Genomic DNA, 12,377 nt, shown 5'->3' on the forward strand with positions numbered 1-12,377 from the left:
ATTAGAGGAAAGTGGGTAAAGGGTACATGGCATTTTTTTTCTGTAGTCTTGCAACTACATGTGAATCTACAACTAACTCAAAATTTAAAATTTGACACCGCCCCCCCCAAAAAAATAGGAAAACAGTTGGTTCCAATTTTAGTACACATTTGAATCTAAACAAGAAAGCAAATCTCAGTGTTCCAAAAGAGAAAGGAAAACCGGAGGCTAGAGATGAATGGAAGTCACAGCTGGGTGGCCCTAGGGAGACCCACAATCAGCTCTTCACCAGCAAGAGCTGGAACGGAGGCAAGAGTTGATAAGCCAAGACCAGCACTCATTTTAATAAGGCAGTATGTAAGAAAAGCTATGGCCAGGAATTAAATAACCCTTTTGGCTAGGAAAAAAAAAATGTTTGCTGACCAGGATACTCAGTACAGAAGGTGAATAAACAATGGTATTGGTAGAAGTAAAGTGTCCCATAAAATCACAAGCCCGGTCCTGTGCGGTGTGGCAGTATGAGATCTTAACTTCTGTACTACCTTTCCAGTACCTAAATATGAACTGAAATACAACAGACTCATTGAAACCCAATCCCTTAAGGCCTCTGCCAGCAGCAAATCCCCAACCATGCCTCCTGGGATTCTAACTTTTACTGAGACTGCATTCAGAATATAACTCATTAAAGGATTACCTTTCTCCATTGAATGGCTTGGAATAGAACAAATTCATTAAGCTTTTCAAGCAAAACAAACTCCACCATTTCAAAATTTATGAACATTTTGTGGAGATGAGATGATGATCATGACTGACAGGTAGTATTCAACTGAGGATGTGGGTAACTCAGTCTGGATGTAGCTCCCAGAGTGGTGGGGACCTGAGCTATGTGAGAGGAGGTTAAATAAAGAAAGCTGTTCCATAGCTTTATATAAGTGATTTTCCGAGGGTCTTCCCTTTGAAACCATAGAGCCCTGCTCTAGAGCAGATTAAGAAACCTCATAGACAACTTTAAGAGAAAAAAGAAAATAAGCAGCCTCCTAAGTCATACACAAAAGACCACACCTGAGCAAAGAATACATGATCACTGAGCCCCAGATGTGAGAAGCAAATATTCTAGTCCTCATGTTGAGTTCCTGTTGCTATGATAAAACAATGACCAAAATCAGCTTGAAGAAGAAATGGTTTTCCACATCATGGCCCATCATCAGGGGAAGCCAGAGCAGGAGTTAAGAATATGGAGGCATGCTTCAGTAACAGATACAGAGACCGCAGTGAGATGATGCTCAATGGATTGGCCCTCCATTGCTTGCTCAGGACTACCTATCCACAAGCGTCACCACCAGCAGTGGACCCAGCCTTCCCCACATCAATCAGCAATCAAGAAAATGCCCCCACAGAAATTCCATAGGCCAGCCTGATGGAAACAATTCTGTAATTGAGGTTCTGTCTTCCCTTGGATCTTCAGTTTGTGTCAAGTTGAGGAAAACTAACTGGCACACTGTGAAAGAGTCCCATTCCCCCAAAAGGCTTCCCAAACATGTTCAGTGTGGGATCATCCCTGTGTGAAAGAGAGGACAAATATTCCAAATGTCAGATTCTAGGCATGTGGTCACATAAATTTAGATTCAAATCCATCTACTTTCTTCTGACCAGGACCATTCTAAGTGAGCATTGATAGATTTGGGTATATCAGCTTACACACTTAAAACCAGTCGGTGATGTAGCTTACCAATGGGAAAATTTTGCTTGGCTTTTGGTACTATTTTATAGTCACCCATTAATTGCTAGGTTATATGTGAGAATCTCCGAAAGAACTCCATTGGAGTATTTCTAACAAAATGATCCAGATGATTTGATTCTAAGAGTTAACATTTTTGCCATCTGGACTACCACTGCAGCCTCCTGTAATTAGTGTGAATCTGAAATCCGACTCTGAAAATATCCACAGGGTGGCTGGTAGTCACTGCTCCTCGAACACTTGGAAGTTGAAAAGATCCTAGCATTCTATCCCTAAAGCAGAGGTAAGGCTTGGTATGCAATTTCCCTTGAAAAGAGAAAGGAAAGCAGGGGCAATTTAGAGCAGTGGTTCTTGCTGCAGGTTGCTGGTTGGAACTCCCTGAACTCCCTGGGGAGAACAGCTGCATTCCTGCCGGCCAGTGCTGCTAATTAAGATTCCGTCTCCTGGTAACATCTATTGACTGCACTCACCTGGGAAGCTTCACAAAAGACAGGTGCCTGGCTCCACTATCAAGCCAATTAAATCACAGCACCTCAGACATAAGATACCAGGCAACAGACACGTTTCATTAATTTTTGGTTAGCACACAAAGAAATAGGTTTTGTTGTGATGCTTTCATTCATATGGTAAGAGCGCTCAGGTGGTCCTAACATTGATCCAGAGCTCAGAACAAATGCTCCAGGCTAAGCTTCTCAGACTTCCATGAACACGAGTCCCAGAGAACAGGTTAGTGATACATTTCAAACAGGCATATCTGTGGTGTATTGGTTATTTGACCTGTTGCTTGGCTAAACCGTGCAGAATAGGAATTCTCCATGAAAAGCAGTAATGGGAAGATAGGACAAATGCTTTCTGCGAGAATGCTGGTGTCCTAGGGATTTTGTTGGGCAAACCTCAGAGCAACCATAACCCTCATGCTTCTGAAATGACTTCTTTTATGAAGAATCTTCATGAAATATCAGGTCACCAGAGTGTGCCACCCTCTGAGCCTGTTTTATCATTGTCTCTACTTTACAGATGGAAAAAGAAGAGGAGGAGGAGGAGGAGGAGGAGGAAGAGAAGGAGGAGAAGGATCTACAGACAGCCCAGGTTCCCACAGGAAGTCTGATGACCAAGTGCATATAGTCAGCCAGGCATACAGTATGAGTGCAGGTGGCCCCTCTCCTCAACTTGAGGGGAACCTCAGCTAAGCTCAGCACGGTTCCTAAGCCATTTCCCATGCAATAGCTGACAGAGCTGTCCCCATGGCTGCAGCCAGAAGTAAAAGGGTAGAGGAATCAATCTTTTACATTCTTGCACTTGTCCACCACTATTGGAGACTGAACCCAGGGCTTCAAACATAATAGCCAAGTATTCTACCATGCAGCCCCCCCACAGCCCCACAAATGTATAAACATGTTTGCAGATTTTGAAAGCCAAACTTTGTCACACTTTGAGAGGCAGTGTATACTAGTGAGAATGTATGCTGACATTAACCAGCGCAAGAAACCTATTCAGCACTTCCAAGCTAACTCACATGGTCCCTCAAAAAGAAAAGAAGGGGGGGGATGGAGGGGGAGGGACTTTATGCAAGCCACATCATCTGTCATGCATTTTTTTTTCTAAAATTAAAAGAAGAGGAGAGGGAGCTGGCATTCATTGAATATAGTTATGCATTAAACACCCTCCTAAGACTTAGCTGTGTATTAATGCACTTAATCCCTAGAATACACTACAACTACAGTCAGAAAACTTCTTTCATGAAAGCCAGACAGCATTTTCAGCTTTCAGAGCCATGTCACCCTTATCCCAACTGCTCAACTCTACTGCGTAGTTTAGAAGGGGCCACAGATTTCATGTAAATAGCTGAGTATGAATGTGTTTCAGTAAAACTTTATTAAAACAACAGATGTCCACATTGTTTTCAACCCCTTCTCTGAGCCTGTTTTCTCATTGCCTCCATTTTACAGGGGAAACAAAAACAAAAGAAACAGAAGAACAACAAAACCTACTGGCAGTTCAGGGTCCTACAGGAAATCTGATGACCAAGTACATATACTCAACTATTACATCCTAGCAGCCACCGCTAGTACTAGTAACATTCTTACTCAGTCCAAATCAGAGTTTCCTAATTCAAAGAAAGACAAACAGTGAACCAACAGGTGACCCTTGGGGCTGACCCAAAGTTACAGACCAACTCAAACTCCCCTTCAGTTTTTCTGGTTTTGTTCCAAGCTGTTCTCTCTGCCTTCTTAGAACCCCCTATCCTTCCTACCCTCACTCTCTGCACCTCATAATTGATTAAATTTAACCAGTATCTATATTCTTCCAATTCCTTTGGAAGCCAGGATGGCCCCCAGCACAGGGCTCAATTGGCATATGTCCGACTATGAACCTGTTAGGACACGGTTTACAGGCTAAGGCAGGGAGTAGAAGGGGGACGTGAGATACTCACCAGTCCTTGGCAGGCACTGAGGGCTGCTGTGCCGATTGTGGTGCCCTGCTGCAGAACTGTGCCCCTGAGGTGGCAGGGTGAGCCAGAGGAAGCCACCATCTTCACATGGGAAAGGTTCCCGTATCTCTTCTCCACGACATAGCCATTGGAAAGAAATTCCCTGTTGACCGTCAGATTGAAAAACAGGTCTTTTTCTTCGTGTGAAATTCTGTAGTACACCTTGTCCTCAGAGCCACCCGCGGCTCTCTTCCTCCTGCTGCTGGAGACAGGATGACGCAGTCCGTAAGACAGAAAATGCCCGCTGGCATCTACTTGGACTGGCCCCACCACGTGATATTCAGGCAGGGCCTTGATAAAATGTTCTGCAAGAAGAGGAAATGGAGTAGAATTCAGAGACCCAAGCTGAGTGTAAGCAAGACAAACACACTCCCATTTAGGGCTGAGTTTGCAAAACCACCACTGCCTTGAAGCATGGAGAATGTTTCCCCACACACTAACACTGTCAACATGAAACTCCCTGAGCAACTAACATCTGCATAGCATCTGTCCTCAATGGTATGCAGCAGTCTGAGCTGACCTACAGTAGACCTTTGGGTATCAGCCATTCTACCACAGTCAACTTAAGATGAGATTTAGTTCATGAGGAATACTGCAAGGAAAGAAGCAGGATCAGTACACCAAATCGGACATTGCCAGGGTAGGGTTCACTTATGTGATCTACAGAGCTCTACGGTTTATGACGTGGTTCTTCAGTCCTCAAGAACTCCTGCTATGTCAGGTTACAAAAAAAAAAAAAAAAAAAAAAAAAACATCAACAGTGAATTCATCACACACGATCCCTGATAAACCTCAACAAACCTCACACCTTTGGCAGCATCAGAGGGGCCCATGATGTGGCAGGGTACTTAAGCAGACTTAGGGTTTAAAATACACTCAATAAAAATGATAATGAAACATCCTTGGATCTAAGGCATTGGCTCAAACGATTAAAACTGCCACTCTGGAAATGCATTTTACTGAGTCGTTGATGGTTTGGTTTACGTAGTCTATAACTCAGAATGACAATTGTCTACTCATTAGATCCATTGTTATTTGAGAACATCAAAGTACCAGGATGTACAAGGATTCTAATGGGGTCAGTTGGTCCTGCAATTCACCAGAAAATTCATTTTGACTCACCCAAATTTTATCCTTTGCAAAAGAAGGAGGGGAAGAAAGAGAGGACATGGAGAGGGCAAGGAAATGGGAACCAGGAAATCTTGGAAGAAGCAGGAGGGGAGGGGAGGGTGGGAAGGGGAAGGGAAGGGAAAGAGAGAGGATTCTACCTGATACTTTCTAGCCTGCACTACATTGCTCACATTATTCCCATGACTGTAAGGCCTTTTGCATTCTATCAGAATCCCACTGATGCTTTCAGATCAGAAAGTGAAATTCAAAGCTCTAGGCACAGTGGTACTGCAGAGGCTGAAATAGAAGGTCAAGAATTTGAGACTAATCTCAGTTACACGGTGAGACCTTCCCTCAAAAGACAAAAGAAGAACAGAGTCCGGCTCTCCTTCTCCATTCTGACATCCCCAGACAGCTGAAGCTCTAGTTCTTTCCTCTGAGGGCTCATTCCCTTACTTTCTGTATTTCCCAGGATGGCTTTATTTCACACTGCCTTTTCTTTACTCTATTGCATATTCCTGATACTATCAGAGGCAGGATCTCAGCATTACAGGCTGTATATCATGTACTGACAAGTCAGTGAATATCCATGTTGATGGTCTTTGAAAGAACTAGACTTGATGGGAGACAAGAAGGACCTTTTCCTCGTAAGCAAATTCCTCCAATCCTAATTTTTTTGACCCATTCTTCTCAGGCTTCAATGAGATATGGGGCAGAGCACAGAGAGTCCACTTTCAGGAATCAACAAAGAATCTTGATTTTTTAAGTATAAAATATCCAAACCTGTTCTAACTGCAATATTTTAGGCACAAACCACATAGGGAAAATCTTATAAACAGTTTAATAAGAAGGATTTAATAATAATCTAATAAACAATGTTAATGAAAAATAAGAAGCAAGAAAAATCCACACAGGGCTACTGATATTAATGGAAAACACACACACACACACACACACACACACACACACACACACACATACACACAATTAAGTTTTCCAAAACACATACAAACAAAAAACTACATATGGAATTCATTTGAAGGGTTTTCCATGGAGAATGATGACCAATCCCCCCAAAAAATACATCAATAACTGAAAAAATAAATAAATAAAAGTTGTCAACAAACTGATGACGATAGTGTTCTACGAACTGAGGAGTATAACCAACTTGCCCCTCACACATTTACCTCCCATTCACTCCTCCAGAAATGTCTGGACCAATCCAGGGTTGACTCTTGCCTGCCCTTCCACGTTCAGACCGGAGTTAAGAGCAGGGTAGCCAGGCAGGATGGTGCAGATATAGTTAACTTCTGCAACACTGTCTCCTCCCATTGCTCTGAACTACTGTTACTTCAAGAGAAGAGAGGCTGGAGCACTGGAGAACCACTATAGCCAAAAAAAAAAAGTCTTCCTCAGCTGGAGGAGTGCTGAGATATAGTTACTCTAAAGACACTAACCACTTTTCTCAAAAGAAGTTCTCTGGAGGAGAGGCGCTAGGGAGATAGCTCCGTCAGTAAAGTGCATGAAGATCCCAGCATCCATGTAAAAGTGAGGGTATGGTGGTGTCCACTAACAATCCTAACACTGGGGAGGAAGAGGTCTGAAGAGCCTTCTGGTTCCTTGGGAAACCTTAAGTGATGAGTTCCGGCCCAAGAAAAGATGCTGCTGTGAGTTAAATAAACCTCTTTTCTGAATCTTTCCGCCAGCTCAGGTAATTTGTGATAGAAACCAAAAATGCACTAATACATTTTTTTCTTGGCTTCTGCTCTCATCTCGGATAAAAAAGAGAGGTTTGGACTCACACCTGTGAAATCCGAGCTTGCTCCCCTCTGCATTCCATCCTGACTGCCACTGGTGGGTCCACTACAGACCAAACATCCACTTGGGATCGGTAGGACTGGGGGAAGGGCAGGGGAGCGGGACAGTATAACTAAATCCCAGCCTGCATAGTCAACTTGTGGAAACAAATGACAAGCCTTGATTAAAATTAGATTTGAAAACCTAAACCGCAAGTCTCAATTACTTGAAGCTATAGTAAAGAAGCTTCAGGAGACGTTCTATGAGCTGCCCGTGGGCATGTAGCGTTTCGAAAAGACAAAACAAACACCAAGCAATCCTTTGCCTTCAGCTTAGGAAGAAAAGTGGCGTGTGAGAGAATGTTGATCTGTTCCCGTGAAGTTTAGCTTAGATCTATGTGTCATGGTTTAGGGAACTAACAGATGAGTAAGAGCATGGTCTCTGCTCATCAGCCATGCTCCTCTTTTCTGTATAAACCCAATTTTTATGTAAATTCTGCTAAAGAGGAAACATCCATGTTCATTCTCAATTATTTCTATTATTAGTAGCTGAATATCTCAGACTATTTATTTAAAAAGTTGTTACAAGTCCTATAATAGAGGTTTATTTCCATAATTATCTTCCACAGGTTATTCTCACTGTACAACTATTTTATTATAGAAATAAATAAAATTGATTGGCTTTGTTTTTTTAAAAAGGTTGGCTTTTAATAATAATAATAATAATCTACTGACCAGATAATTTATCATATATAACGCCAAGTGACATAATTGTGAATCTCTTCCTACAATTAAAAAAAACTAGAATAATTTCCTTCTTAAAGATTTGTCTCCACATAGCAGAAATGAAAGATAATAGATTTTCTTCATGATTTTCTATAAGCCTGTGTAGTCAGAGCCCATCTCCAAAATGAGATAAGCACATGCCCTGCAGATGTCACAGAGTCACCAAGAGCAAAACGGAACATGGGAGTGACCAGTGCCTTGTAGACAGCATGGGTGGCTTTTGAACTACAATAGCCTGCTTTCTGATTTTCTCACTCTATAATGTCACAAGAGCAACAGTTAACTTGGAATCTTGATCTTCTGTGGGATTAGAGATACTGGGAATGCTTCTCTTACAATGCTGGGCAGCAGTAGTGAGATAAAGATGGCGGTCAGTCACATGGTCCCAAGAGTGGCCGCCCATGCTCTACAGAATAGTGCTGCTAAGCTGTGGTGTTATGTAAGTTGAGTGTGTTAGAGGGCATTTTAGATAACAGTATTTGCAACTTCTGATGGGCTATTGGCAAGTAACCACATCACTTGTCAGGAAGTGTCTGTACAGAAAAAAGCTAAATTTGGGGGCCATTGTTTGATATAGAGGAGGGGAAGCATGTTGTATGCAAAGCCAGATATCTTGTTATTTTGATATTTGGTTTGCACAGAATCATGGTTTTAGTTCTGGGCTGTAAATCAAGAAAGCCTGGAGAGGCATAACACATCTTTACACCAACTCACTGATGTGGGAAGAGGGCTCTGCAGAATTAGCCCAGTCTGTCCTGGAAAGGGTTAGATTCATCACCATATTCTTTCTGGGGATCTTCAATATTTATGTCCCTGGTGCTGGGAATGGAACCTAGGGTCTGGCACATGCTAAGCAAGCGCCCTGGGGCTGAACTAAAACCATGCCCGAACTAAAACCATGATTCTGTGCAAACCTGAGAACTGGAAAGGATGTGCAAGGTTAACTAGTGTGTAGACCCCTTCCCAGCTGCTCTATGACTCTCTTCATCCCCCGGCTAAGTAGTATTTCCTAAGTGTTCAATATCTACATGCAAATCCAATCAATTGGTGAAAATGAGCATGGGTGGGATGATCTCTGAGTTTGCAACTCTGAATATTGGGAATTTGGGTGCAGCTCAAAAATCCTGTCAGGGTAAAAATGGAAGGGCATCTGGGATCAAATCCAGGTCTGTTCCCAGGAAGCTTTAGAATATCCTGTTATGGCCTCTCGCTTTCCTCCCCTCCTCTCTCTCTCTCTCTCCTCTCTTCTATTCTCCTCTCTTTTTTATCTCCTCCTCTATTGCTCTCCTCTCCTCTCCCCTCTTCTTTCTCTTCTCCTATCTTTCCCCTCCCCTCCTCTATTGCTCTCCTCCCTCTCTCCCTCAGTTCTAATGGAAACTCACTAAGAAATTTCTTCTTAGCAACAAAGAATTAATTACTTGTAAAAGCATTAATGAAGATTGATGAAAAGATCAATGCTTTTAAAAACTGATAGTATTTTTAATTTTAAATATATTTGCGTCATTAATAAAGCTTAGTGAACTTTAGAGCTACTTCTGAATATCAAATATTCTCATCATATCCCTAAAGGTCCCTAGGGAAAAGAGTCATATCTCGCTTTCCAGAGGAACAAGACTAGCTCAGCAGTGTCTGCTCTACACCACGATACATTTTCCCTTACAAACGTGCGAAGCAAGCAGGATTGGAAAACTAACCCAGGAGAATGTCTTTGAAGGAAATTATCTCCGCATGCCCTGGGAAGTGCTGGCGGGCTTTGTTTGTGCTACCCCTGAACAAGGGACCTTTCACAAAGGCACTGTTTTTCAAAGAACAACAAAAGCTGCTATTTTAAACTTGGGGGCTTGAGATTGTATCTGGAACGTTTACACAAGCAAGTGCTGGCTGATTGACATCCAACCCCAGTGTTTGCCCACTCTGGCTCCCAAGTCAAGCAAAGGGAGGGAGGGATTTGCATCTGGTTGCTCTCTAAGCCGCCCCAGAGGAATTCTCCAGCAGCATTTGACTTTGCAACGTGGGCAGAAATCACTGTCTAGCAATACCTTAAACACAGACAAGTGCACGCGTGCATGCGTGTGTGTATCCCTGCTATTGATGTCAACATGGCTGCAAGACTTTGAGTCAGGACACCTGGTTCAAAACCGTGTTTCACAAGGTCTCCATGTTCCAGCTTCCCCATTTGTAAACCTGGCATGGTAGCCATAGCACCTGAACTCCAGAAGGGCATTGTTAGTAGTGCGAGGGGCTAACAGGACATCTCTGTGCTGGGACACTGCTCCCTGATCCCACTCCCCCCACCTCCGCCCCACCCCCACGCTCGCTGCTCAGCAATACCGCCGCAGTCCTCTCTGAATTCTTCAAAGTTCAATAAAAAACAGAAGCAACATCATCACTTTCCCTGGCCATTAGGCCTAAAATAACAGTAATAATAATAATAATAATAATAATAATAATAATAATAATATCGTTAATATTAGTTATTATTATTATTATTAAACAACTGCAAACTATCTTCACAGTCCCCCAGAGCTTTCTCTCAGAACACACACGGATCACAAAATTAAGAAGAGAAAAGTCTACAAATCAGGACAGAGAAACGCGAGTCCCCAGGACGGTAAATTTCTCCCCAATTGGGATATCATTTGAAAAAAAACAAAACTCTAAATCTTTCCAGGAAACCCAAACACAGCCAAGTGTGCTCAGCAGGGGGCCGGAATAAAAATTCTACCTTCCAGATCCGGCGTTTAAAATTGAGGAAACATTGCTATGACTGCCTGTGGCCAGCTGGGTCTCTTGAATAAAAATAAATTTCCACGTTAGAATCTGGGATGGGGAAGCTGAAACCAAGAGGGGGCGGGGGCGGTCGCGGAGCTAGCTCTTGGGTCTTTCAAAGCAAGGGTGTCTGTCACCCCTCAGTGGGCAGGGAAATACACGCAAGCCCCAGGTCAGAAGAAAGTCGGAGACTGAGCCCACAACCCAGTTTCCCTTAGACAGGCCAGAAGGCTCAGAGTTCAGCCCTGACTGGTGGGGGAAGGGGTAGGGGACAGACCAAGTTCCACTCTCCTATCACCACGGCTTGAAAAATAAATAGAGAAAAGCCACTAACCTTGCCTCGGGTCTGGGAAGCGAACCGGGACGGGCTGAGCTTGTCTCCCGTGGCAAAAAGCCCCAAAGCTAAGAAGCTGAGCCACCATCAAGAGCTTTGCCAGCCAGCTCCTCTGAGCACATGGCATGGTTCAGTTGTTGGGGGAAAGAAAAGTCAAAAAAGTTTTAGCTCTCAGCTGCAGATACCGAGTCCTCGCCTGTGGCCGCGCAGGAAGCGGCTACGGGGCATGGTCCAGGCGTGGGAAGGGAGCGGCCAGCAAGCTGCCCGCGGAGCTCTAGTGGCTTTTTAAAGCAGAAGAGGGGCAGAGAGCTTGTCTTCTCTCCCTTTCCTGAAGGGTAGTGAATGAGCTGAGAGCTTCTACTTTCTGCAGGCCAGAGCGTGGCCTGGGTCCGAGCCAAGGGGCGCAGCCCACCCCAGATCCCCACCCCTCTGCTTTCCCCACCCGCCAGGCCGCCAGCCAGCATGCACATCTTCCTTCGGGACGCCCTCCTCCCTCAAGCTCCTCCCTCCAGGCTCAGAGCCTGGGCCCGCGGGCCAAATAGGGGAGACCCCAGACAGCTGTCTGGGAAGGCACTAGAGTAAGAGCCAGTCAGAGGCTCCCAAGGTATCCAGCCCCCGCCCCACCACACCACACACACACACACACACACACACACACACACACACACACACACACACACACGGAATGAAATGTACGCATAAATAGTGAGTTATGGGCCAGAGGGACCCGCTTCTCAGCTCCTCCCAGACCCTGAACTTACCCTATTCTGTCAAGATTCCCACCCACTAGCAACCCGCTGGGATTTTTCTTCCAGTGCAGGCTAAGATTTCCACTTAACAATTAATGGGCAATTTTTCCCTTCTCCAAATCACACAGGAAATGATCCAAGCTAATGTGCTACCTTGACCCTGGACACGTCTCTTCATCTGCATGATGGGGTGACTGGAGAAATGCCTGGGAGGCCTTCTGAGGCTGCAGGTCAGTGCCTGCTTTCCTATTTTCAAAATCCATTTTTCTTACTTCACCAGTGGAAAACCAGCATAGCAGAGAAAGGAGTCAGCCCAAGCAGGTCTTGAGCATGTATGCAGTTTGCCAACATTGGCTGCCGTGTGTGTGTGTGTGTGTGTGTGTGTGTGTGTGTGTGTGTGTGTGTTATGTGTGTGTGGTGGTATGGTGTGTGTGTATGTGGTGTGTGTGTTGCTTGTGTGTGGTTTGTGTGTCTGTATGTGATGTATGTGGTGTGTATGGTGTGTGTGTGTAGTGTATATGGTGTATGTGCACATTGTGTGTGTGGGGGGGGGGTGTAGGGATGGTGTTCATTCAGATGCTCAGACTTTCTCATCAGTGAGAGAATGCCACAAGGCAGGAGTTGC

The 12,377-nt window shown here is 44.2% G+C and overlaps 1 protein-coding gene across 1 annotated transcript in view; it reads right to left on the minus strand.

Annotated features, from left to right (window-relative positions):
* Positions 1–11,388, minus strand: part of Adamts12 (ADAM metallopeptidase with thrombospondin type 1 motif 12) — a 263,963-nt gene extending 252,575 nt beyond the window's left edge. Inside the window, 2 exon segments of the mRNA XM_028884425.2 lie at positions 4,152–4,513; positions 11,004–11,388. Coding sequence (XP_028740258.1) covers positions 4,152–4,513; positions 11,004–11,130 — 489 coding nt within the window. The 5' untranslated portion in view covers positions 11,131–11,388.
* Between the last annotated feature and the right edge of the window lie 989 nt (positions 11,389–12,377).

This window comes from Peromyscus leucopus, chromosome 11, assembly GCF_004664715.2.
Source record: "Peromyscus leucopus breed LL Stock chromosome 11, UCI_PerLeu_2.1, whole genome shotgun sequence".
Classification (NCBI taxonomy): Eukaryota; Metazoa; Chordata; class Mammalia; order Rodentia; family Cricetidae; genus Peromyscus; species Peromyscus leucopus.